Raw genomic sequence first — 25,269 nt, 5'->3', positions numbered from 1 at the left:
TACACAGAGAACAGGGGGCAGTCTAAATTGGAGGTAATGAGAAACTCTTAAAAGAACCTTCTCAGAGGATGAAATTGACAGCATACCTGACAGGTCTCTGAAAATCTTAACTATGTATTTATGTAACTGGCAGACAGTTTATAATTCAATACCAACATAAAGTGTGCCTAGGTGGCTCAATCAGTTAAGCGTTGATTTCTGCATATGTCATGACCTCACAGTTGGCGAGACTGAGCCCCAAGTAGGGCTCTGCACTGATAGCTCCAAGTCTGCTTGAGATTCTCTCTCCTTCTCTCTGCCTCTCCCCAACTTGCAGGCCAGCACGTGCATACTCTCTCTCTCAAAAATAAACAGACATTTAAAACATAAATTCCTTGAGAACCAATTCCCAACCACTTTAACCCCACCCCACAATGCCAAAACTTGCAAATAAAAGGTGCTTAATAAGTATTTGTTAAATGAATGAAAGGTCTGTGGAGAACTGTTTTGTAGCACATACCAGAGGAAAATTCAGTCATTTTTTTATTCCTCTCCCATCACCACTGTCACCTCACCACTACCACTCCCCAGCTCATCCACCCACCTAATAACTCCATAAACCTCATAAACTTAAAAAAGAGTATCTGGAAACTAAGAGGATATTTATCCCTTTCTGTCAGCTTCTCCCTACCAATTTGGCATGGATTTGCCATTCATAAAAAAAAGGTATTAACTGTGTGATTAAACAAAAACCACATGAGTGCCATTTAGGATACCAAGCTTTACACACTTTAGTGAAACAAGAGTATCATATATGCTAGTATTATGCTTACTGGAAATATTCACTAAAAAATCCAGTCTGAAAGCCTTAAGAGTCACAAGTACCAGTAGTTATAAAGTGTGTGTGTGTGTGTGTGTGTGTGTGCGCGCGCGTGCTTTCCAAAGAAAAGGAATTTTTTTGTAACTTCATCTACTTATTATCTTGTCATGACAGTAGTGTTGCAAATGTCCTAACAATCGAATTGTGATTTCCTTTAACATGTAGTTGATGTTTCAATCTAAATGATACAACCAACCAATCAAAGTATTTAGAAAACCTAGCAAAGGCACATGGCAAATAATCAACAAATACTCAAGTGATTTCTTCTTTCAAACTTTTTAAAAACCATTTTCAACTAAAAATATATGTAAGAATGTTAATATATATACTGAATATGTAGAATGTTCTTATGGAGAACAAAATCACTTTCTGGGTAGGAATTTTGGAGGTAAGGATGGGAAGGGTAAAAATACCATCAATTTAGCTTTGTGTTCTCTAGCTTTCGGTTCTCTTAACAAAAACACACACACACACGCACACGCACACACACACGCACACACAGACCCAAACAGCTTCTCAAGAACTGTCTAAGAAATACAACAAATCAGTTTTATCTATACAAGTAACTGTACATTTAGAAAAAAGTTTTGCAAATAGGGAACCCAATTACAAAAGGTTAGTACTAGTCTCCAAAATTTAAAACACGAAAAGCTTGCCATAACAAATTTCATGAAAAAATTAATCAAAATCAAAATGAGATCAAATTTCGGCTAACAGAATGACCTAATTTTTTAAATTTTATTTAAAGAGCTGAAATTGCCACATAACTTCCTAAAGACCTTTAAACATCAACACAGTCAAAAGCTCTGGCCTTCAGTAAATAATTATTAGGGTCTGATGGGAGGTGAAAAGTTAATAAAATTTAAGTTGGGATAGCATTCCTGTTAAGAACATGCCTAGTGTTTGCATGGCTATCTTTCATATCTTTCATAGACCTTCTTTTATTAAAGTATCTCCTGGGGCACCTGGGTGGCTCAGTCAGCTAAGCGTCCAACTCTTGATTTTAGCTCAGGTCATGATCTCAAGGTTTGTGAGATCAAGCCTTGCAACAGGCTATATGCTGACAGTGCAGAGCCTGTTTGGGACTCTCTCCTTGTCCCCCTCTGCCCCTACCCTGCTCATGTTCACACTGTTTCTCAAAATAATGTCCTGGTAAAGGACCTAAAAAGGTTATATCCTTTATAGATAGATCAATAAATTGAAAGATCTCCACTACATCAGCTATGTTGTGGTATACAATTACAATTACTACTACAATTTACAGGCAAGGTTTCAAGTCATGACCACAAATGTTGAATTTGGTACTCATTATAACTATTAATGGAGGAAAAAAGATAAAATTTCATAAAAGGAATATAGTAGTGGAACTCTTTCCATTCCTTCAGGAGGTCATGATAATGGAGGTATAAGGCAAAGATGTGCAGGGGTGCATAATATTATAAGAATATACAGTCATCTACAACAATTTGCTAGTTGGCCTAGCATAATGGTTAAAAGAATGAGATCTAGAGTCACACAGCCTGTATGATCTTGGATAAGTTCATTAAACAAACATTTATTTCCCTGTTCCCATTTCCTCAGAATAGTATTACCTATTTTGGGGACCGTTAACCAGTCCCCAAAGCTAAATTGATGAGATAGCTTAAAGCACTTACAACTGTGACAGCACACAGTAAACACAATATTCGGCATTAAGCTTAAAGGTATTTTTGCCTCGGAACATGGTTCTGTGAGAATAACAAATCGATGTAGAATGTTAATTTTTACTTTTGAACTATCCCTAACATGTTCTTTTACCTCTTGCCCACAGCTGATCAGATGTTAAATTATTACAAAATGTCTCTGACACTCAAATTTTATCCTATCCTATAACCTTGAAGAAATAGTTAATTTAAACAGACCCCTTTGGGTGGCTCAGTTGGTTAAGCGTCTGAGTCTTGATTTCGGTTCAGGTCATGATCTTCCAGTTCGTAAGTTCAAGCCCTGTGTTGGGCTCTGTGTTGACAGTGCAGAGCCTGCTTGGGATTCTCTCCCTCTCTCTCTGCCCCTCCCATGTGTGTGCGCGCACACTCTTTCTCTCTGTCTCTCGCTCTCTCTCTCTCTCTCTCTCTCGGAATAAATACTTTAAAAATTTGTTTAAAAAAACACTTTGGAGATTTTTTATCAATTTGTGCATGATTTCTTGGTCAGTTTACTTGATTATATTGTTTAATGTTGGGTTCTTTTTTTGTTAAGTTTATTTATTCTGAGAGAGAGAGCACATGCGCACAATGGGATAGAGAGGGAGAGAAAATCCCAAGCAGGTTCCGCACTGCACCATCCATGCAGAGCCCAACATGCGGCTCAAATTCACAAACTGTGAGATTATGATCTGAGCCGAAGTCAGATGGTTAATGGACTGAGCCACCCAGGCACCCCTAAATGCTGGGTTCTGACTAACATGAACAGAATTACATACACTGAGGAATTTAAATCAGTGTGTAATTAGGCTGGCATCCTGCATGTGGAAATACCTCTATACAACTGCCTTCAAAAACAAATGTGTTCACTTTCATTAAAGTATTTATAAGTGCAAGTATAGGACATTTTAGTTTAATATTATTCCACTACCTGATCCTCCCCCCAAAAAATTGCTAGGCAAAGAATTTTTATGTGATATAAAAAGCATGATCCATGTGCTGTACCAATGTTAATTTCTTTTGACCATGGTTATGGGAAATGTTAATACTCAGGGAAGAGCTAGTGAAAGGTTATGTAGTTAACTCTCTGTACTACCTTTGCATATTGTCTATAAATTTAAAATCCTTCCAAAATATGTTTCTCTCAAAAATAAGTAGAATCCATAGAATTGATAAATTGACCATCAAAACTAAAACCTTTTGCAAAATACACTTGTGAAAACAAGAATGCAAGTTACAGACTAGGAAACAATATTTACAAAGCATATGTTTGATAAAGAATTTGTATAGTGTAAAGAATTCTCAAATCTCAATTAAGAAATAAGTTTTTAAAGAACTGGCAAAAGACTTTCATAGTCATATCACCAAAGAAAACCTAGGAATGGGAAATAAACATGTGAAAGATGCTCAACATCATCATTAGTCTTAGAGAAATGCAAATCAAAACCACAATGAGATACCACTACATACCTAATAAAATGGCTAAAATTGAAGAGACTGATCATACTAAGTGTTACAAAGAATATGCAAAGACTGAAACTCTCCTATGGTGGGAATCTAAAATGGTACAATCACTTTGGAAAACAATTTGGCACTGCTTTAAAAGTGAAACACACTACTCAGCAATCAAAAAGAATGAAATCTTGCCATTTGCAACTACGTGGATGGAACTAGAGGGTATCATGCTAAGTGAAATTAGTCAGAGAAAGACAAATATCATGTGACTTCACTCATATGAGGACTTTAAGATACAAAACAGATGAACATAAGGGAAGGGAAGCAAAAATAATATAAAACAGGGAGGGGGACAAAACATAAGAGATTCTTAAATATGGAGCACAAACAGAGGGTTAATGGAGGGGTTGGGAGAGGGGGGATAGGCTTAATGGGTAAGGGGCATTAAGGAATCTATTCCTGAAATCATTTGCACTATATGCTAACTAACTTGGATGCAAATTTAAAAAATAAATAGATTTTAAAAAAGTGAAACATACCCTTATAATCCAGCCATTCCATCTTTAAGTATTCACTCAAGAGAAAGGAAGACACAAAAGGTCACAGCAGCTTTATTTCTAATAGTCAAAAACTGGGGGGGTAAAAAACCTCTCAAATGTCCACGAACAGATACATGGATAAACAATTTGTACTACAGACATGTAAGGTATTGCTATTCAGCAATAAAAAGATACTAATTTGAAACACACAACACCACAGACAATTCTCAAAATAATTATGTTCTGTGAAAGAAGCCAGATGCCCCCCCAAAAAAGTATATATTCCATTTATATAATACAAAAAATGCAAACTAAACTATAGCCACAGAATGCAAATCAGTGGCTGCCCGCAGGAAAAAGGCCAGGAGGCAGGGATTACGAACAGAAATGAGAAAATTCCTGAGGGTACAGCATATGTTGGCTAAATTGCTTTTGGTGACAGTTTCATGGATGTATACGTATGCCAAAAGGCATCAAATTGTCCAATTTATGTAGTATACTGTATGCCAATTATGCCCCTGAAAAAGCTGTTTTAATAAGTGGAGCAGAGAGAAATAAAACAAGATCGACAAAAGATTGATCATTATTGAAGCTAGGCCAACAGGTGCCTGCCTACTGCACTTTCTACTTTTTGTTATGTCTTTAAATTCCCATAAGAAAAAGTTTTGGAATTCTGTCTACTTTTAAAACAGAAAGAAAAAAGTAATTCAGTGTTGTATTTACTTGCTACCTATATTATTTTAATACCTGCTTGGGCATAGTTGCCAGAGTAGAATTTTTTAAAGTGGACAAAAAGCATATGTATAAATTATAAGCTGTACAAAGCTTAAAAGCAACAGAAACATTAGGAATTGTTGAACACTCCATTTCAGTTTCTTATTGACATCAATAATGCTTATCTTTTTTGTTCATTCTCCCCAAAACAGGCTTACCATATATTAACAGATTAAACATACATTATCTATTTTAATGACAAATTATTTGTTATTTGCCTATAATTTCCACAAAAGCTCTTTTAGATATGGTCTTAATGGTTATAGATTAAAAAAAAAAAAAAAGTACCACAGTACAGAAGGAATGAATGTCTGCAACCAGATGACAGTACATAGTCTTTTTCTCAAAGGACAGTTTCAACCTGTATGTGCAGTGACTGAAGTTTTTCTTACAGTGGGAACCTACAGTTTTATGCTGCTAGGTACTCTGCTATTTTCAAGGATATGTTGCAACTGTATATTTCAAAAACAATTGTTAAGATTTTAGGGTAAAGGGGTATCAATTAGCTCTTATCAAAGGGAACAGGAGAAGGGCTCAGGAAGTTTAGTTTACAGCAACTAAATTAAGCCTTGAAGTGACCCCCTCCCCCCCCCCAAAAAAAAGATTTCATTAAAACAGAAAGATTCCTAGTTGGTCCAAGGGTTGTGGGTTATCATTAAGCTGATTAACAAGACAAAAAGATTCTTTAATGAGCAAGTGATTGGGAAATACCATTTTTTTATGATAGCAATGGCTTGGAATGAGCCTGTTTTACAAGTGCCTAGTTCAGAAATACTGAACTAACTACCTTTACAATTACTTTTTATAACCTTATCAAAGAAATTTAGCAAAATAATGTAATAATAAATTCCAAGACACACTAATGTGCAATAAAGAATACGTTAATATGTAAATGAGCCAAGCCTAATAATTGCAGGGATAAGAGCAAAACTAAACTGGAGTCTGTTAAACTTTCAAATGAGTTAATGTCATTTCCCTCTGAGTTATACTGAGGAAACTATATAAGCACTTAAGACTACCGATACAACCAGATATTATGTTAGAAACAGAGGCTTATTAGGAAATGTTAGGTGTAATATTCAACTCATTAAAACTTTCAGTACAGATATATTGAGAAACATAAAAAAAAGTAGAGTAGACAAATGAATTAAATTGATAAACATTATGTCACTAACAGATTTATTATCTTAGTAAAAAGATATAATGATTATAAATATATATGCACCCAAAAATATCACTTCAAAATATATAAAACCACCAAAGCTGCATGTGGAAACAGAATAATCAAAAATTATGGTAGTCTTATTTTAAACTATCTCTTACAAAATAATACATGGACAAAACCTAAGGAAACATGAGATTTACATTACATATAAGAAACAAGCTTGACCAAATATAAAGAACTTTATAACAAATACAAAATAAACATTCTTTTCAAGCACACATGGGATATCTACCAAATACTGACCATATACTAAAACTTCAAAAGAAGACTCAAATTCCAAAGGCTGAAAATCTTATAAACTATACTCTCCAACCACACTGCAACAATTTTTGAAGTAACAAAAAAAGTCAACAACTTCCTAAGCCTGGAAACAAAAATTATGCAGCAGAATCATCTTTCCATTAAAGAGGAAACAATGAGAAACTTTAGGAAATATTACAGTGGAGAACTACTGGTCAAAATTGGCAGAATGCAGATAAGAGGAAAACTTTATTTCCAAAGAAGAGCTAGTTTCAAAACAAGAGCTAATCTTTCAACTCAGAGATAAGAGTGTAAATTGGGGACACACACACACACACACACACATACACAAAGGAAGGCTAGAAGGACAGAAATCAATGAAATAAAGAACAAAGGCAAAGATTAAGAAAAACAAAACTTGGTTCTTTGAAGAAAATTTTAGAAGGATTGGCAAAACCAATCAAGGAGAGTTGGTGATGTAAACTAACATGGTACAATAACATGAAATAAGTAGACAAAACAGATTTTTAAAATTATAAAATATTACAAACTATATAAATGCCAACATATTTGAAAATTTACAAGAAATGGATATTTCCAGAAAAAGAGCAAAACTGGCACAAAGTAATACTTGTAATAAACTAATGATAATTAAGGAAATTTGAGTGGATTAACCAATACTTCACATAGGAAAGGGAATAAATCCCAACCCAGGGCTTTTTTTCACTTTTTATTTGGAAATAATTTCAAGGCTTCAGAAGAGCTGCCAGCACAGTACAAAGAACATCCACAAACTCATTACCCATATTAGCCTATTGGTAACATTCTGCCCCATTTCCTCCATCATTTGTCATTGCTCATCTTCCTTCCCACATTCTCCTTTCTCCCTCTCCCTGTAATTTATTTCTAAATACCTTAGTACGTATTTCCACAGAATAAGGATATTCTCTTACATAAACAGTGCAGTTATCAATTTCAGTAAATGTTAGATTGACACGATACTTTAACCTATCATCCATATTTGCAGTTTTGTCAATGAATCCAATAATGTCCTTATAGCATTTCCCCTGCACTTCTCCCAAGTACAGAATTGAGTCTAGGATCATGTCCTGAACTCATCATGTGTCTCCAGCCTCCTTTAACCTGGAATAGTTCTTGGCCTTTACCTTATGTGGCACTGATATTTTTGAAGAACACGATCTTTTTATTTTTATATAATACGGTCCTAACATCAGAGGTTTGTCTGATGTTTCTTCATGACCAGATTCAGGTTACATATTCCAGGCCAGAATCCTCCATAATAAGTGATGTTGTGTCTTTCACAGGGTATTATATCCAGAAGCATACGATACCCATCTGTTTCAGCACTTACAATTCCACTTTTAGATCCTTCTCAAGAGAAATGAAAACTATGTCCACAAAAAGCTTTGTACAAAAATGTCCCCAGTAGCTTTTATTTCTAATAGCCAAAAACTGGAATCAGCCCAGATGTCCAAAAGCAGTGAAATAAACAAATTGGAGTATATTAATACACTGTACTCCCAATAAATAATATGAGTTACTGATTACTGAAACATGGATAAATCTTGGAAACATGCTGAGTGAAAGAAGCCAGACACAAGAACATACTATATAATTCCATGCAGATAAAGTTCCAGAATTAGCAAAACTAATCCACAGTGACAGAAATCAAATCACTAGTTGCGTCAGCTGATTCGCTAGAAAAGGACATGGAGAACATTCTGGGGTGATAGAAATGTTCTTTATTTTGATGGGGTGCAGGTTACACAAATTATATATTTGTCAAAACTGATCCAACTACGTACAGAGTTAATATATGTGCATTTCAATTTCACTGTATGTAAATTATCTCAACTAAAAATTTAAGAAACAGGGGTACCTGGGTGGCTCCGCTGGTTAAGCGTCTGACTCTTGATTTCAGCTCAGGTCATGATCTCACTTTGTGAGTTTGAGCCCTGCATCAGGCTCCATGCTCATAGTGTGGAGCCTGCTTGGGATTCTCTCCCTCTCTCTGCCCCTCCTTGGCTCACACACATGCACACATGTGCTCTCGCTCTCTGTTTCTCTAAACAAACTTTAAAAAAAAAAAATTTAAGAAACACAAAAGTCCATATTTTCCTCCCAGCAAAAACCAAATAGAAAATAAGCCATTAGCATGAACAAATATTATGAAACAATTTAGAAATTAACTGAAGAAAAAGAATACACAATAATTTATAGATAAAATTTTTAACTCTAGTAATGATCATAAATACATGCACATCCAATACGTTCATAGATGAAATGCTGGTGACAGCAATGTAAAGACAGTAATTCAATACTCAAACGTGACTCCTATCAAAATATGTGAAGGATCCTATTGCTCTAAATATGATGTGGAAAAAAAGTGGTCCAAGATTAACTAAATTAACAACAACAACAAAAAAGACATGTGGTTCACCTTACCAGACAATTAAATGTATTACAAAATCACTTTAATTAGATTATAGTACTGGGATAGCAAAGACAGGCAACTGGAAGAGAATACTCCCAAATGCATTTATTGACATAAAGTCTCTCTTTAGAAGAAGCCTACACACAAAATGCACAATGAATAGATGGTAACAGGCTTTCCTGAGACATCTGGCACATCATTAACTACTTAGAATTCATTTAAAAAATGACTCTAAGAACTAAAGCAAGTAGAAACAAGTGTCAAAGGACAAGTAGAAAAGAATGAAATTAACAGCATCATACCATACCACTTGGTATCATACCATGACAAAATTTAAGTGAATTTTATAATATACAAGCAAAACAAGACTATTTTGCAAGAAAACACAGATCAAATGCATGAAGGCTGACTGGAAAGACATCATATATACTCTAAGGTAAATGGCTAAAATGGGGGGAAAGAGGAGTGAAACTGAAGACAAAGGAGTAATCATGTAAAACAGAGTGAAAAAGGGGGATCTATACAGAACTCTGTATAGAGTATAAGCAATCCAGTCCTAAGCACCTGATGTCTCAAGAAAAAAGTCATGCATTTATTTGTTTATTTATTTATTTATGAGAGCATGCACACATGAACAGGGGTGAGAGGGAGGAGAGAGAGGAGAGGAGAGGAGAGGTGAGGAGAGGAGAGAGAGGACAGAGGGAGAGAGGGAGAGAGGAAGAGGGGGAGAGAGAGATACAATCTTAAGCAGGCTCCATGCTCAGTGCAGAGCCTGACGTGGGGCTCCATCTCAAGATCCTGGAATCCTGAGCTGAAATTAAGAGTCAGATGCTCAACTGACTGAGCCACACAGGCATCCCTGGGTTTTGTTTGGTTTCTTTCAGACTTTTAGGTGAAAGCAGTAGTCTAATTTTTACAAAGAAGCTAAAGCTCAGCAGTTACCTTGCCCAAAGTTATTCAATTTGTCACAGCAAACCTCAATTTCCCCGTCTCCAAAGCTATCATCTTCCTTTATTGCTGTATTTCATATTCTCTGGTCAATAGGTAAATGAAAAGTGAGAAAATAACAGCAATCTGTTCACTCAACAATTGATGGTATTAGTCAAGGCCAGCTACAGCATAACAAAAATATAAGAACTATCACAAAAGAGGAACAATATTTACCTCAGATTTAGATAGTGGCAACAAGAGATAAATATGAAGTTTTGTAGCACAGTGGCTAGGGCATGGACTTCAGAGTCAAGATCCCCAAGTGTTATTCCCAGGTCCCCCATTTATTAGTTGTATGGTCTTAGACAAATTATACAACCTGTGTGCCTCAATACTGACATTCTAAACTGGAGTTATTATGAGGAAAATTAAATGATGCATGTGCTTTTCTGAGCCTGGCATAAAACATGCACTCAAATGTTAGCTATTGTTATCAGCTTTTGTGCTCGTCCTATCTACTTTCACTTATCAAATTCCAGAGTAGTTTATACTTGTTACCTCAATTTCTTCACCTTTGACTTAGCCCTTGGCCTGCTGAATTCTAATTTCTGCCTTCATTAAACTACTGAAATTAGTATGGTAGTAGCAGAATTTACTTTTGGTTTCTCTGCTGCTTCCACTTGAAACTCTTCTCCTTTGGTTTGTCAAATTACTGGTCTACTTCTCATCTCTCTCTGAAGACTGACACGCTGCTTCTGCTGACTACAGTCTGATGTTTCCAGGGTTTCATTCTCAGTCTTCCCTTTATACTCTACTTCATTTCTAGGGATATTTCATTTACTCTCATGGTTTTCAGCTAATGGCTACTTTTCTCTTTAGCTCTTATCATCTCCTAACTGGTCCTTTCTTAAAAAACCCTTCAATGATACCGATATTAATGTTGCAAAAAAAAAAAACTCACCTCATTTAAAAGTTGAATCTCTCTCCCTTCGTGTTCTCTGATTATCTCCAAAACAACTAAATCTGAACTTGAACACAAAAATCTTCCTCTTCCAAATCTCCCCTTCATATATCCTTAATCTCATCATGTGATACTGCTATCCACCCAGTCCTCAAGTTAGAAACCTGAAAAACAGGGGTGCCTGGGTGGCTCAGTCAGCTTGAGCATCTCTGACTCTTCATATCAGCTCAGGTCATGATCTTGCAATCGTGGCATCCAGCCCCACGTCAGGCTCTGCACTGAATATGGAGCTTGCTTGGGATTCTCTCTCTCACTCTCTCTGCCCCTCTCCCACTTGTGCTCACTCACTCTCTCAAAATAAACAAACATTTAAAAAAAAAAAAAAAGAAATCTGGGACGCCTGGGTGGCTCAGTCAATTAAGTGGCCGACTTCGGCTCAGGTCATGATCTCGCGGTCCATGAGTTGAAGCCCCGTGTCAGGCTCTGTGCTGACAGCTCAGAGCCTGGAGCCCGTTTCAGATTCTGTGTCTCCCTCTCTCTCTGCTCCTCCCCCACTCAAGCTTTGTCTCTCTCTGTCTCAAAAATAAATAAACATTAAAAAGAAACCTGAAAAACATCTATACTACCCCTTTTCCTTCACCCTGACTCCACTATTTCCAGTTAATTTTACCTCAAATTTCTATAATCCATTCCTCCATCCATTATAATTGCCTTTAGCTCCAGCCCTCATCTCTTAGAACAACCTCCTAAGAGAGCTCCCTAACTCCTATCTTACCACCTCTGCAAATCAACACTTCACAATGCCAAGAACCTAACACTAAATTGTCAGAATACTGTTCTACTGCTTAAGATCTTTAATCGACTCTCCATGACAAAATTCAAGCTTCTTTGCTTTTTAAGCTATCTAAAATTCTTCTGCCTAAGTCTTCAGCTTCATATTTTCTGCCACTCCTTGCCTCCCACGTCATGCTTCAGTGATACCGAACTACTAGTAGTTGTTCCTGGAACACATACCATGCTTGTGATGCTTCCAAGTCTCTGGCTCATGCTGATCCCTCATCTAAGACTGTTTAGCCCCTTCGCCTACTCCTCACCTTCCAAAACCTGACTAAATTCTTATCATTCTTTTTTTCTGGGGGCCAGGAACAGGTTAGGGAATAGGACACATTTGTGACTTCGACAGTCTAGGGTTTGGCCACAACCCTTTGGCATTATCTCTATCTGAGCACTTCCTACAACCCTGAAATGAAATTAACTGTTTATATTTCTATTCTTCATATGACACTGAGCACTTTTAGGACAGAGAACTTAAACTGCCTTGTTCTCAGCACAGCAATATACTGAGCTCTTCCTCTGACTATGGACTAGAACAGCTTTTGATAAGAGCTTAGAAAAGGGAAAGAGCCTAGAAATCACAGACTTTGTGGTAAAAGAAAGAACAGAACTGGGCAATGAAGAATTGCTTCTTATAAATACAAATCTAATCCCTACTATGAAAACATAGTGCCAGCCATTCTGTGACGGCAGTGTGGTTAAAGTAATGCCCTGCCCACGACCCCCTTCAAAAACAAACTATAAAGGCATTCCAGGAAAGACACCTATGAAACAAATAGGGGAGAAAGTAGAACTTAACTTTCACGCAACAGTGAAAATGTGGTTTTCTGAAAATTACTGCCCGGAGATTTGAAAAACTTAACAGAAATTCTATGAAGTACAAGAAGACTTGTAGGAAATGGGTAAATATTTTAGAAGCCATTTTGATCAAAATCCAAAAAAGACCAAAAGATCACTGGGTCTCCAGTGCTTTGGCTTAATAAGCCTCCTACTTTCTTTCAATCACAATGTATTAAAAGACATATTCTTCTCAATCTATTATCAGCTTGAGGGCTCTTTTAAGGTTGCTTCTCTCCTGCTAGGTCTGTCTACCTGCTGATAGTAAAAGCTCAAACTGTGTGCTCCTTTCTCCTCCTAATTTTTATTCTATTTGGCTACCACAGCAATCTCCAATCATATCACATGGAACTGTAGAGCTTAGCTGAAGAAAACTCTTATGTTCACTTCTAATCAAACCTTTGAATTTCAAAAGTTCTGATCTTTAGTCTTCACTCTGATGTAGGTTTGGTCTTGTATTCTCTTAGTTTAACTATCCCATGTATCAAAATCTATTAGAGGACTGTTTCACTAAATTTGACTATAATTTCATGGGTCCAGCATGGGATAGCACTTATTAAACAATATGGTATGTTCTCTTTTTGCATCTTAACATACCATTAGAAATTCAGCCAGTACAACTGTCCTCAACGCTGTTGGAAATAATCATATACTAAACGTACTTGATAATGATATATTTTAAGAAACTTTCATCAGGTGTATTTAGCCTATAAAACCAAGTCACAATACCTTTGCTACCTTAATTTTCAACTCAAAACTACAAAGACAGTCGCCAAATAAATTACTACCAAGCTAACAAGTCAGCCATTCTATTAATAGGAAGCCTATCTAAGAACAGTGAAAAATAAACTATAAAAGTAGATTTGGGTCAGATTTCAGGCCTTTAATGTGAAGGTTTAACGTTTTAATGTTTTACTCTTCAGGAAAATGGGAGCCTTTGAAAGATGTTTTAGCAAGAGACTGACATAATTAAAGTTGTGTGTTAGTAAGATGAATCTAGCTAGTGGCACTGTGTAGAATGGGTTGGAGCATACAAGTTGAGACTACACTAGCCCCTTCTATCTTTCTGGCTGCCAAACAAATGTGTGAGAACTCACCCCTACAGGGCTCTCCAAATGTCTTCTATTTCCACTCCCACAAACTTTTACCAATTACTTCCCTCTTTTGAAAACAAGACCCTTTTCTCAGTTTTCAAGCTTTTCAGCCTTATCTGAGGTATTTTATATTGCTGTCCCCTTGAATGACTTCCTTAAAACCTCTTCCCATCTTTCATTTCAAAGTAAAGCTCTAAAGGAAACGGAGGAACTTTACTTTGCTTGGCAGTTTTCTTTATTCCAAGTATCTGCAGAACTCCTTGTTTATTTAGTCAAGTGTGCTGTTTCAAAAACGATCCCCCCTATGAGGACAACTCCAACCCAAATCTTATCTGCAAGTCTGCATTTTTTAAATTTTTTTATGTTTATTTATTATTGAGACAGAGAGAAACAGAGCATGAGTAGGGGAGGGGGAGAGAGAGACACACAGAATCCAAAGCAGGCTCCAGGCTCTGAGCTGTCAGCACAGAGCCCGACACGGGGCTCAAATCCACGAACCATGAGATCATGACCTGAGCCTAAGTCGGACGCTTAACTACTAAGCCACCCAGGCATCTGCATTTTTAAGGGCCTATACAATGTCTCCACTATGGGTTATTCGACTCTGTCTCAACAGAGACTCCTTCTCCTATCAAATCTTTTGCAACTCTTCCATTTCTTTTTGACCATGTTCAATTCTTCTAGTTACCCCAGTTAAAAAAAAAAATAACTTTTCTTCTCTCTTTGAATTTTATTGCACAGATTTGTTCATTTTAAATCCCAGCATATATTCTCTCAACCACAGTATGCTCTAAGAAAGCAGCTACTCTGTTTTGTCCACCAGAATCCTGCACAGAACACACGACATTGAAGCCTCAGTAAATATCTCTAGACACTGAGAAGGATGACAGAAGGACACAAGCTCCTTAGAGGCAAACTAAAACCCAGTTGTCTTCTGAATACTAGACCAATGCTATTTCTACTGTACTGCACTGCCAATGGCCAATCTACCACCAAACCAGATGATTTACTTCCTCAAAAACTCTGCTCAATGCACCATCTTCATTTTTACTACCATGTCCTTTTTATAACAAACTTCAATTACTCCAACTGCTTTTTTCCAGTATTCATCCCTCCAAGTCACTCTCCTCTGAAATATGTCTAGCACAATGATGTCAAAATACCATTCTTGGAACTCCATTTATCTTGCTGAATCTTTGCTGTCTTAACTCCTTGGGTTAGCCTGTAAAACCTATCACAGTCTCCAAAATACTACTCAGGCTTATCTGCCCACCTCTATCAAGTACATTATCTCTTTTACTCCCTTTCTCCTTGACAATTAAGTACTATCTACCCACTACCCACTACACACACACACACACACACACACACACACACACACGGAAAAGACCATTATTCATATTAGCAGCACCAGTACTTATTATTTCAATTCATGAACCACCTACATTTGACAGAAGCAAAGTTTATGAGCCACAAATCATTTTCTCTTAAACCCAACTCATGGCTTTCCTGACAACTCCAGACCTAATCTTTCCCTTCTTTAAGCACCAAGTGAACAATTCAGCTTTATGTATTGTTCACAAATGTTAAAATAGGTATCTCAGAATGTTAAATGTTAAAAGTACAAAAAAAATCTCAGAATTCATCTAATCTGGTAGTAATGACTGGAATGAACAAAATATCCCAAACCTACTGAGACAGAATCCCCAAGGTAAGAATCCTAGGCTTGTGTATTTTTTAAAGCTTCATGAATAATTCTAATGCCTATTTCTAGTTGAAGCAATCCAGTCAGCCCATTTTCAGATAAGACAACTAACACACAAAGAAAAGGTAGAGAAACTTACTTAAGGCCATCTATCAGACTACTGGCAGCACAGTATAGTGGTGAAAAAACATAGGCTCAGACTCCGCCTACTCAGGCTTTGGCCCATTGCTTTCGAGCATGAGAACATGGGCAAGTTGGTTAACTTTTTTGTGCCTCTCTTCTTCATGTTTAAAATGGCATGTCTATCTCAAAAGAGTTGTAATGAAGATAAAATACTTTAGTGGATATTAAACACTTAGAACATAAATTAGCACCCAAAAAAGGCTCACTATTAATAATGTAAAAAAGTATTACAACTGAGCTCTAAGTTTTATGCCCTCTCCACCACACTAGTATGTATGTATGTGTATTCTGACAACCAGCTTGTATACTCCCGAGGGCAGAGCTCAGGTCTCCTGCCTCTTCAGTATTCCCCACCACACCAAATATACTTACTGTTGGTAACCCAGTATAATTTTGAATGAATTTATGGATTCCTATTCCTGAACCCTGACACCTCCGCCATCCTAACTGTACCAAATCACCCAGAAGGAATGAATAAGAACTCCTATAACAGTGCTTACTATGAGCAAGGCACTGTTTCAAGCACTTTACATATTTTCTCCTGTTAGATTACAAATACTCTATAACAGGTAATACAAAATTAGTATCTATAAGCCACAAAACATTTCCTAACAAAGCTAGGTGTTACTTCTATGTAAAGTATAAAACAATTTTAGCCATGATTCATTACAAAATAAAGTCCTAAAATAAAATCAAACTTTCTTTCAAAAGAATCTGCATTTATGAAATAAGGTAATCCCAAGGGATTAACATTCTTACACTGCAAACACTCAAAGGAAGTTTCTCATTTCTTTGCAACATGAACAATTTTATTTTTTGAAGCTTCTTTAAAATATGGCCTTGAAAAACAAAACAGGTAACATACAATCGGCAGTAAAGTATAATCTGCAACATGTATGTATTATGTTTCAAATAAAGAGTTCTAGTTATGTATAAACTACTAAACCCAAGTATCTCATACATGTTTCTACTTGAAGAAGGCTTGAAAGAATAAAGCACTAAATTTTTTTATAAAATTTTCTCTTCCCTTTCATTACATGCACTAGATTGTTAGCCATACATATTGACTTATTTCTCTATTCAGATAGTTAAAAAGGTGAAAGAATAATTTAGGAGTTCATGTACAATGGAAAAATGAAATAACCAACGTCTAACAGTAAGTTAGTTGTATCTCTTGTTTTTTCATTGCCAGCCAACCCAACTACCTGCATCCATTCCAATATATACTCAAACATTTAATAACCTAAGAGGTTGTTATAAAACGCAACCATGTATTTTAAAAATAACTCAAAGGATATTATAAATTATTTGCTATATTTTACTGGACACAAGTGTGGGAGTTTTACACAAAGATCTTGTACCTCCCTGTCACATCTTCTTTCACAGATTTTTTCCTTGAGGCAATCTGGATTCATCTAATTTGTCTGAAAAGATCTGACACTGCTTTTAATAACCCAAAACCTCTTTTAAGTGCTAGACACTTTCTTTGGAATGTATATCCTAGAGCAAAGATAAACTTTACTTCCCAAAGTTTTCCACAAGAAAGACTTATTTAAAGATTGAGATGCAGTTGGCATATGATTATGTTTGTTTCAGGTATACAATATAGTAAGTAATTCAATATTTGTATATCATTTATGATATGATCACCACAAAGTACATCCACACAACACAGTTACAATTTTTTGTGTGTGAAAACTTTTAAGACCTACTCTCTTAGCAGCTTTCAGATATGCAATACAGTATCATTACCTAGAGTCACATGCAAGAAAGACTATTACAAAAAAAGTCATCAAATGATTTAAAGAGGGATTATTTTATTATTTTATTTATTTTGAATATTTATTATTTTATTCAGAAAAGACTTATGGTCTTAAAAAAGTTACAGAAACAAAACAAAGAGAATAATTTCTCCAGATGAAAGACAGAGTTGTGATTTGCAAGGATATTTCTAATTATTATCCTAAATATGATAACAATGCTTATATAGTTTTCTTGTCTCTTATATTTCTGCTCACTTATGCATATTAACAAATGAGTAAGAAACCACCAAAATTATCAGAGAAAAAGCAATAGAAGAGGTATAGGAAAAAAATCACAAACCAAGAAATATTGCCTCTAAAGTCTATGAAAACTGGATGACATACTCAGAAAAATTACTACTGACTCCAGAAAAGCCAACAAGACAGACAACCTTGATTTAAACATCTATCAAGTCTCTCCAGTGTGACTGCCACTTTAGGGCTCTCCCAGTCTCCACAGTCTGTCCCTTCCAATGTACTCTGTCTCCACAGCGATCCAATTAAAAGATCAATCTGACCTCCTGCTCTTGTTTAAACTACTACACTGGCTCATCCTCTTAGCCAGGTTAAAAGTCAGAGTTCATTTGCACAATAATCAAGTCCCTTCAACATCTGGCCTAGTTTCCCTTCCCATCTGGCCCCACATATACTCTAGGAATCTTCCATCTGCCTGAAACAAAATTCTTCCATCTTGAACTATCCATCCTGCAAAGCATTTTTACAGATGAGTACTTAGACTAACAGAAATAACTTGTCCAAGGACATAGAGCTAGTGATAGAACATATATAGAATAAAAATTCTACCCTTGGTGTTCCTAAAGACCTTTGTAACTATTTTTTGTAGCTATTATATTTGTCATATCCATGTTAAAATGTCAGATTTTATTCATTAGCACTAAACATGAACTTCTCCAAGATGATCCTATTGGGTGCAAGAATAGACTTTTTTTATTTTAGTCTTAAACCATTGGTGCTTAGGTAGCTTAGTTGGTTAAGTGTCTGACTCTTGAATTTAGGTCAGGTCATGATCCCAGAGTTGGGGGATCAAGCCCCACGTCCTGCTCTATGCTGAGCATGGAGCCTGCTTAAGATTCTCTCTCTCTCCCTGTGCCCCTTACCCCTATTCACACACTCTCTCTCTAAAATAGTAAGTAAAATAAAATAAAATAATGCTGGTAAGGGATGTTGATTAATGGAAGAGGGAGGCTATGCATGGGTAGAGAAGGAATATAAAGGAAATCTCTGTAACTTCTACTCAATTTCAATTTCTCTATGAACATAAAATGGATCTATAAAATGGTCTTTTTTAAATTAATCAAAATTTACTAAGTTGAATATAAGGATTCACACTTATTATGAAAGTCAGCTGGTCACACATCAATAACAGCAGGGATTATGTAGTCAGAAACCTAAGTAAAAAAATAGAAGTTCCATAAACAGTGGGATTTACTTCCAGCACATTCTGATGCACTGGTGTTTACATGTGCCAAATTAAGTAGACTTAGGGGTTATACTATTTAGTTTTAACTAAACTGACTCTCACAACATTGAGAAGTAGCTTTGAAAAAAATTCCTGCAAAGACTGCAAATAACTACACAAGCAGAAGTCAACAAAAAAATTACAGGGCTAAGACTCTTAACTAGTACAAGCTATTCCTCAACCACATCACGATGTAAAACAATCTAGTCAGCCAATGACAAAGCTCTCACCAGAAATTATCACTTGAGAATAAAAAAGTACTATTAACAGAAAGTATTAGATTGTTTATTTTTCGCATCTTTTTTAAACATCTAATTTATGTAACTTATGAGTATTCTATTATACGAATATCATATTGGCACACGCATATAACTTACAATCAAGCACACATTAAAAGATGCATGCACATGGGCATGTAGTTTTACGGGCGGGGGGCACACTCAAAATTTTTTTGAATACTCACTGCTTAAAGCACAGATTAAATCTTTTTCCTCTTTAGGATGATGACCAATCTTCCCAGTTTACCAGGACCAACGGCAGTATATCAGGCTGCAAGATGCCTCCCAGAGAGGTCCCAGCCCCAATCCTGAATATGTGACTTTACATGCTAAAATAGTCTTTGCAGGTGTGATTAAATTAAGGATGTTGAGATGGGGATATAATCCTGGGTTGTCTGGGTAGGCCCAATGTAATCACAAAAATGCTTGTAAAAGGTGGCAGTAGGATCAGTCCATAGTAGATGTGAGGATTGAAGCTAGAGGTTGGAATGATATGAGGAAGGAGTCACAGAACACAGGTAGCCCTGGAAGCTGAAAAGATTCAAGAAAAACATTCCTTTTTTAAAATTTTATTTAATTCTTTATTTTTGAGAGAGAGACAGAGTGCGAGCAGGGGAGGAGGAAAGAGAAAGGGAAACACAGAATCAGAAGCAGGATCCAGGTTCTAAGCTGTCAGCACAGAGCCCAACAGAGGGCTCGAACTCACGTACCAGGAGATCATGACTCATGACCTTAGCCAAATTCAGACGCTTAACTAACTGAGCCACCCAGGTGCCCCAAGAAACAGATTCTTTTACCTCAGAAACTTAAGAAAGAACTAATTCTGCTGACACCTTGACTTAAGCCCAGTTAAGACTTATTCCAGAACTGTAAGATAATAAATGTATGCTGTTTCAAGGCTCTAACTCTTTGACAACTTGTTACAGCAGCAGTAGGAAATCATACAGGGAATTCCTGGGACATGGAACTCTGAGAAAACCAGGATTAAGTTGGTTACCCTATTTTGAGGTTTTCCATGCCCAGAACAATGTATGGTACATAACGAGCTTGGGAAAATCTTTGTTGAATATTTTATGATGAAATATATAGATAACATAACTTTACTATTTTATAAAGATCTGTCATATGTATTATCTCATTTCATCCTTCTAACAATCCCATGAGGTGCGAATGAATTATTTTCCTACATTTAGCATATAAGAATTAAGGTGCAAACAAATTACGTACCATGTGTAAGGACACCTATCTAGTAAGCAATGGAGCCATACCTAAAATACAGGTCTTCTGACCTTTGACAACAGTCAGGATCCTCCACCACGAATCAGGCTGCCTAGATTCCAATCCAAGTTCCTAAACTTAATAGCTGCCTAACCTTGCCCAATTACTTACAAATTACTTAACTTTTCTAATTCCTTTAACTATAAAATGCAAAATGAGGTTTACAATAATACTTACCTCATAGGGTTGTTGTGAAGAGTGAATGTGGTAAAATGTGTCAAGTACACACCACAAGCTAGACACAGAGATAGAGGACAATAAATATCACCTATCATTATAACTCTGTGCTGTGGCTACAGTACACTTATACCTAAAATACTCTGTACTACTTGATCAAGAACCACATACTATATGCAAAAGTAAAAAATAGCAACCAGAATGAATAACATGGAAGGATGGGTTTCGTGTGAAAGTAATCTAATGTTAGGACTCTAGGCTGAAAAGAAAAAGAAGGGCGAATAATCAAGATCTATATAGGTGTGAGAGTCTAAACAAGGAGATAACAAAATTCAGTAATATTGGTTGGAGGGAGGAGAACCTTAGAAACTAGAGTACCGTAGGGGCGCCTGGGTGGCTCAGTCAGTTAAGCATCCGACTTCTGCTCAGGTCATGATCTCGCGGTTCGTGGGTTCGAGCCCCGTGTCAGGCTCTGTGCTGACAGCTAGCTCAGAGCCTGGAGCCTGTTTCAGATTCTGTGTCTCCCTCTCTCTCTGCCCCTCCCCAGCTCGTGCTATCTCTGTCTCAAAAATAAATAAATATTTAAAAAAAATTAAAGAAAAAAAGATACTAGAGTACTGCAGTACTGTAGTATGAGCATACACCATTCATAAATTACAAAATGTAACAGCGTAAAAAAGAAACAATCACAAAATCTGGGACACTTTATGAATGACAAAGAAGACAAAAATGACTATTAAGAGGAGCTTAACTCTTCCATAAACATCTGTTTACCCTTACAATGCCTTAATATATCCATTACTGGTAAAGGGGGAATAGAGATGTTGGGAAATGACATACAGACCACACTATAGCAAGAATCAGACCTTCAGTTGAATCAGTGCAATAATTTCAATATTACATTTTCCCAAGGAAAAGTCTCAAAGACATAACATACCCTCTGCCCATCACTACCATGTACCACTCCTCTTCTCCAATCTCATCATAACCCTTCCAAGAAAATCTCAAGTCTAAATATCCTCTTTTCAATCCCGTTTAGTAAAGAATAATTAAATATCCCTAAAGTTGGCAGTCCAAACTAGTCTCAAAATACACTAACCCAATTGTTTCTAAAGCTAAAGTTTCTTAAACTTTTCACTCTTTACTTAACCTCTCAATATCCATTCTTCACTGTGAGAGTCAACAAACTTTATAGAACTTTATGACTACTACTTTCAATACTAAGCTGACTAATTTTTCCCCCTAACAGGTCATGATCTTCCCACTACTGCTAATGAATAAAGCTGAGAAACCATACTGAAATTAGCCTGAACAAAAGATAGCCAGCAGTTACACAAAGAAACAGAAGCATGGTTACTTTAAATACACAAATGATTTTAGGAAATACATTATAATGTTTGATTTCATCTCTACCATCCACTTAAAATTTAAGGGAAAAAAATCATGTTTAAGGATACAAACTTGCAACTAATAGATAACTACCTCCTGAAGATCTGGTGTGGGGTATAGTGCATATAGATAAGGATATTGTATAACAATCATTAAACTTCCTCTGAGACTAAGTCTTAATTATTCTGACCACAAAAAAAAAAAAAAGGATCATTCTATGTGACATGATAAAGGTAGTAACTATCACTACAATGCCAATAAAATTTCAATATATAAATGTATCAAATCAACATCTTGTACACCTTTACACAATGCTACATGTCACATATATTTCAATTTAAAAAATCAGAGATACTGGTACATTTTAAACTTGAATGAAAAGCGTAACCCTCGTTGTAGAAGCCGTTTCAGAAAGTGCTGGTGAAGAATAACATGGTCTAAAGATGGGCAAAACCAAGGAGAAAGAGGAAAGAAACGATACGTAACCTATAAACTACCAAGCAGCCCCCGGGAAAAGGTGGGTATGAACAAAAGGTTCTGGTATCTCACCTGCAAATTTATAAATGTAAAAGGCGGTGAGTGGACTCACCTACTGCACACACTGCTTCATACCCAACATGATACTAACAAGTAGAAAAGGGGGAATGACAATAGTCCTATTAAAAGGGTTTGGAATTAAAGTCAAAAGGCCAAATGGTTTATTCTCTAAAACTTCTATCAATCTTCCAATCAAAATTCCTCAGTCAGGCAAGTGTTTTTCTTTCCCTCTTATTTATTATGTGAGCAACAACTCTACAACTTCTTTATCCTGGTAACCTATTGGGCACCCATAAAAATGAAGATAGCGTGGGTGTTTTCCTGAGATAAACAAAACAAGAAACTTAGTTTCTCTAGGTTTTCATATAATAAACAGCAAATCACTCTGACCCAAGAAGCATCTTTCCAGTCAGCTGAAGTCACACGTCTCTAAAGAAATTCCGTCGGAAGGGGGAAATGTCTTTTCCAAGTACAATGATGGCAACCCTTTCACTGACAAGCTCTCTCTGCGCCTCAGAGACGCCCAAATATGCCAAGGATCAACAGAAACTCCATAAACTTTAGGAACAAAGCATTCTTCCCGCCTTCAAAATACAGGACGTATCGTCCCATTACTAAGGGACAGCCTCCAAGCCACACACCACCAGAAAGTACCGTACACACTACACCGAAGACACTCTAACCCAACGGCTTTCCATCACCTGCTTTCTTGAGAAAGTGCTTTCTAACGTCCCCCAAAGTTTCCAGAACAGCAGCCCGAAGCGCACGCGAGGCCAAAGTCAGCTAGTGGCTCCAAACTACGGCTTGTACATTACTCTCACCCCCGTGACAATCACGTTTTCTTTAAAAATCGCACGTCGGCAACACACCACATACGACACTCTTTCTGCCCGTATCACACCACGAAAGCGAGCGGCTGGCAGCAAACCCGGGCAACTAACTTAACCTACCACCTATCCGACAACTACCCAAACACCCCGCCGTCTCCAAGCGGCACAGTAACCGAGTACAAAGGCACTCAGGTGGTCCCTTCTGCTCAGGCACCTCTCTCTCTCCCACTTTGTACGTTCTAAAACACACCGTGAACACCTCCCAGAGCCCAGTCAGGCCGGCCGGAGGGAGAGGCGCGAAGTAATCCGTGTGTCGCTCCGTAAGGGCATTGGAGACCCCGCACCCTAAAAGCCAAGATGACTGGGGGTGGGGGTGTGTGACCCGGGCTGCTCCCCTCTTCCCCTCACGGGAAACTCCCATATGGTCGCGGCAACTCACCAGACCAGAGAGCACAGAGACAGGCAGGAGACCAGGGCCAAGGCCCGCCGGTACTTCTTCATCTTCTCCTCCTTCCCCCTGCCAGAAGGCGGCACATCCTCCCGGCAGCCGCCACTGCCGAGGCCAAGATGGAGGAGCCGGAGCAGGAGCGAGAGGATGGGACCTAGAGTCCTTAGGGCTGCGGCACTGGGGGAGCGGCTCCTCAGCGGCTCGCGTCCTGGCCTCCCACTCCGAGGGGCCCACGGCGGCGCCGACAGGGGCACTTCACAGGGAGACTCCTGGGACTGCCGCTGCTGCCGCAGCCGCCGGCTCGTCCGCGCCCGCCTCCTCCAGCCGCCGCCGCCACTGCCGCCCCATATCCCCCCCGCCCGCCCCGGCTCTCCCTCCGTGCTGCCGGCGACCAACGGCCGCTGCGTACTCGTCTCCCAACAGCCAATCGCCGGCGGGGCCGCGCCACCTCACACACCGCTGAGCTGGAAGTAGACGCGTCACCCACGTCCCGCGGCGCTCGCGCCCCCACCAGCCTCCGCGCGGGCCACGCCCCCTCCGACGTCTCTGCCGGAGCAGCCGGAGGGGGGGAGGACACAAAGCTCCAGAGCCGGTGTTGCCGCCGCCCCGCCCACCTCAAAGTCCGCGCGGTCAATGGCTCACATTCAGGAAGTCGGAGAGGAGCCCCGTGATCCTCAGCGGTCTTTTCCGCGTAGGTCCGGCCCCTCGCCCAGGGCTTGCCGGCGTCCGCGCAAGGCCTCTTGGGAGTTGTAGTTTGCCCTCTGGAACGCTCCTCTCCCATTCCCTGTTCCTCCTAGAATCAGTTTTTGATGGAGAGGTCATTCCTCCAGAATGACCAGCTTTGGAATTGTTACACTCAGTTTTCCTCTTTTGAGCACAGTTCGTGGGATGGCCTAGAATGACGGTGGGGAAAAAAGCTATACTAGTAAAATTTAAAAGGTGTTTTCCCGGTGTCGATGGGCCCGGCCTATCGAGTTGGGTGCTGATTGGTAGGAAGAAAGGGGTGTGCCCAGATCTCCTCTCACCTGATTGGTTGAGCGGAAAGTTTCGCTTCTTCTTCGCCTCAGGGAAATTTCACTGTCCATGATTCCTCTGTTGGCATCAGTTGGGTTGGTATGCATTCTGTTGGGTTTGTGCTTCGGGTGCAAGGCGAAGGAGCTGGAAAGGAAAACTTGGGCTCCTGTTGAGGGAGTTGGAATTCACCAAAAGCGAGGAAGGCGGTCACGTGCACACTCCTATTGCTACTGTGCGGAGCAAAAAAGTGTCTGGTTCTCAATCTT

General features: G+C 38.2%; 1 protein-coding gene across 3 annotated transcripts in view; it reads right to left on the bottom strand.

The window, feature by feature from the left end:
• Positions 1 to 24,131, bottom strand: part of SUCO (SUN domain containing ossification factor) — a 90,164-nt gene extending 66,033 nt beyond the window's left edge. For all 3 annotated transcript variants that reach the window (XM_039222418.1, XM_039222419.1, XM_039222420.1), the window contains exon 1: positions 23,981 to 24,131. In XM_039222418.1, the coding sequence (XP_039078349.1) occupies positions 23,981 to 24,042 (62 nt within the window). In that variant the 5' untranslated portion in view covers positions 24,043 to 24,131. The remainder of the gene's footprint in view (positions 1 to 23,980) is intronic.
• Positions 24,132 to 25,269: the final 1,138 nt, after the last annotated feature.

This window comes from Hyaena hyaena, unplaced genomic scaffold (assembly GCF_003009895.1).
Source record: "Hyaena hyaena isolate Hyena2069 unplaced genomic scaffold, ASM300989v1 scaffold_1124, whole genome shotgun sequence".
Classification (NCBI taxonomy): domain Eukaryota; kingdom Metazoa; phylum Chordata; class Mammalia; order Carnivora; family Hyaenidae; genus Hyaena; species Hyaena hyaena.
Note: the sequence above shows the minus strand (reverse complement) of the source record. Positions and strands in the feature narration are given on the sequence as shown.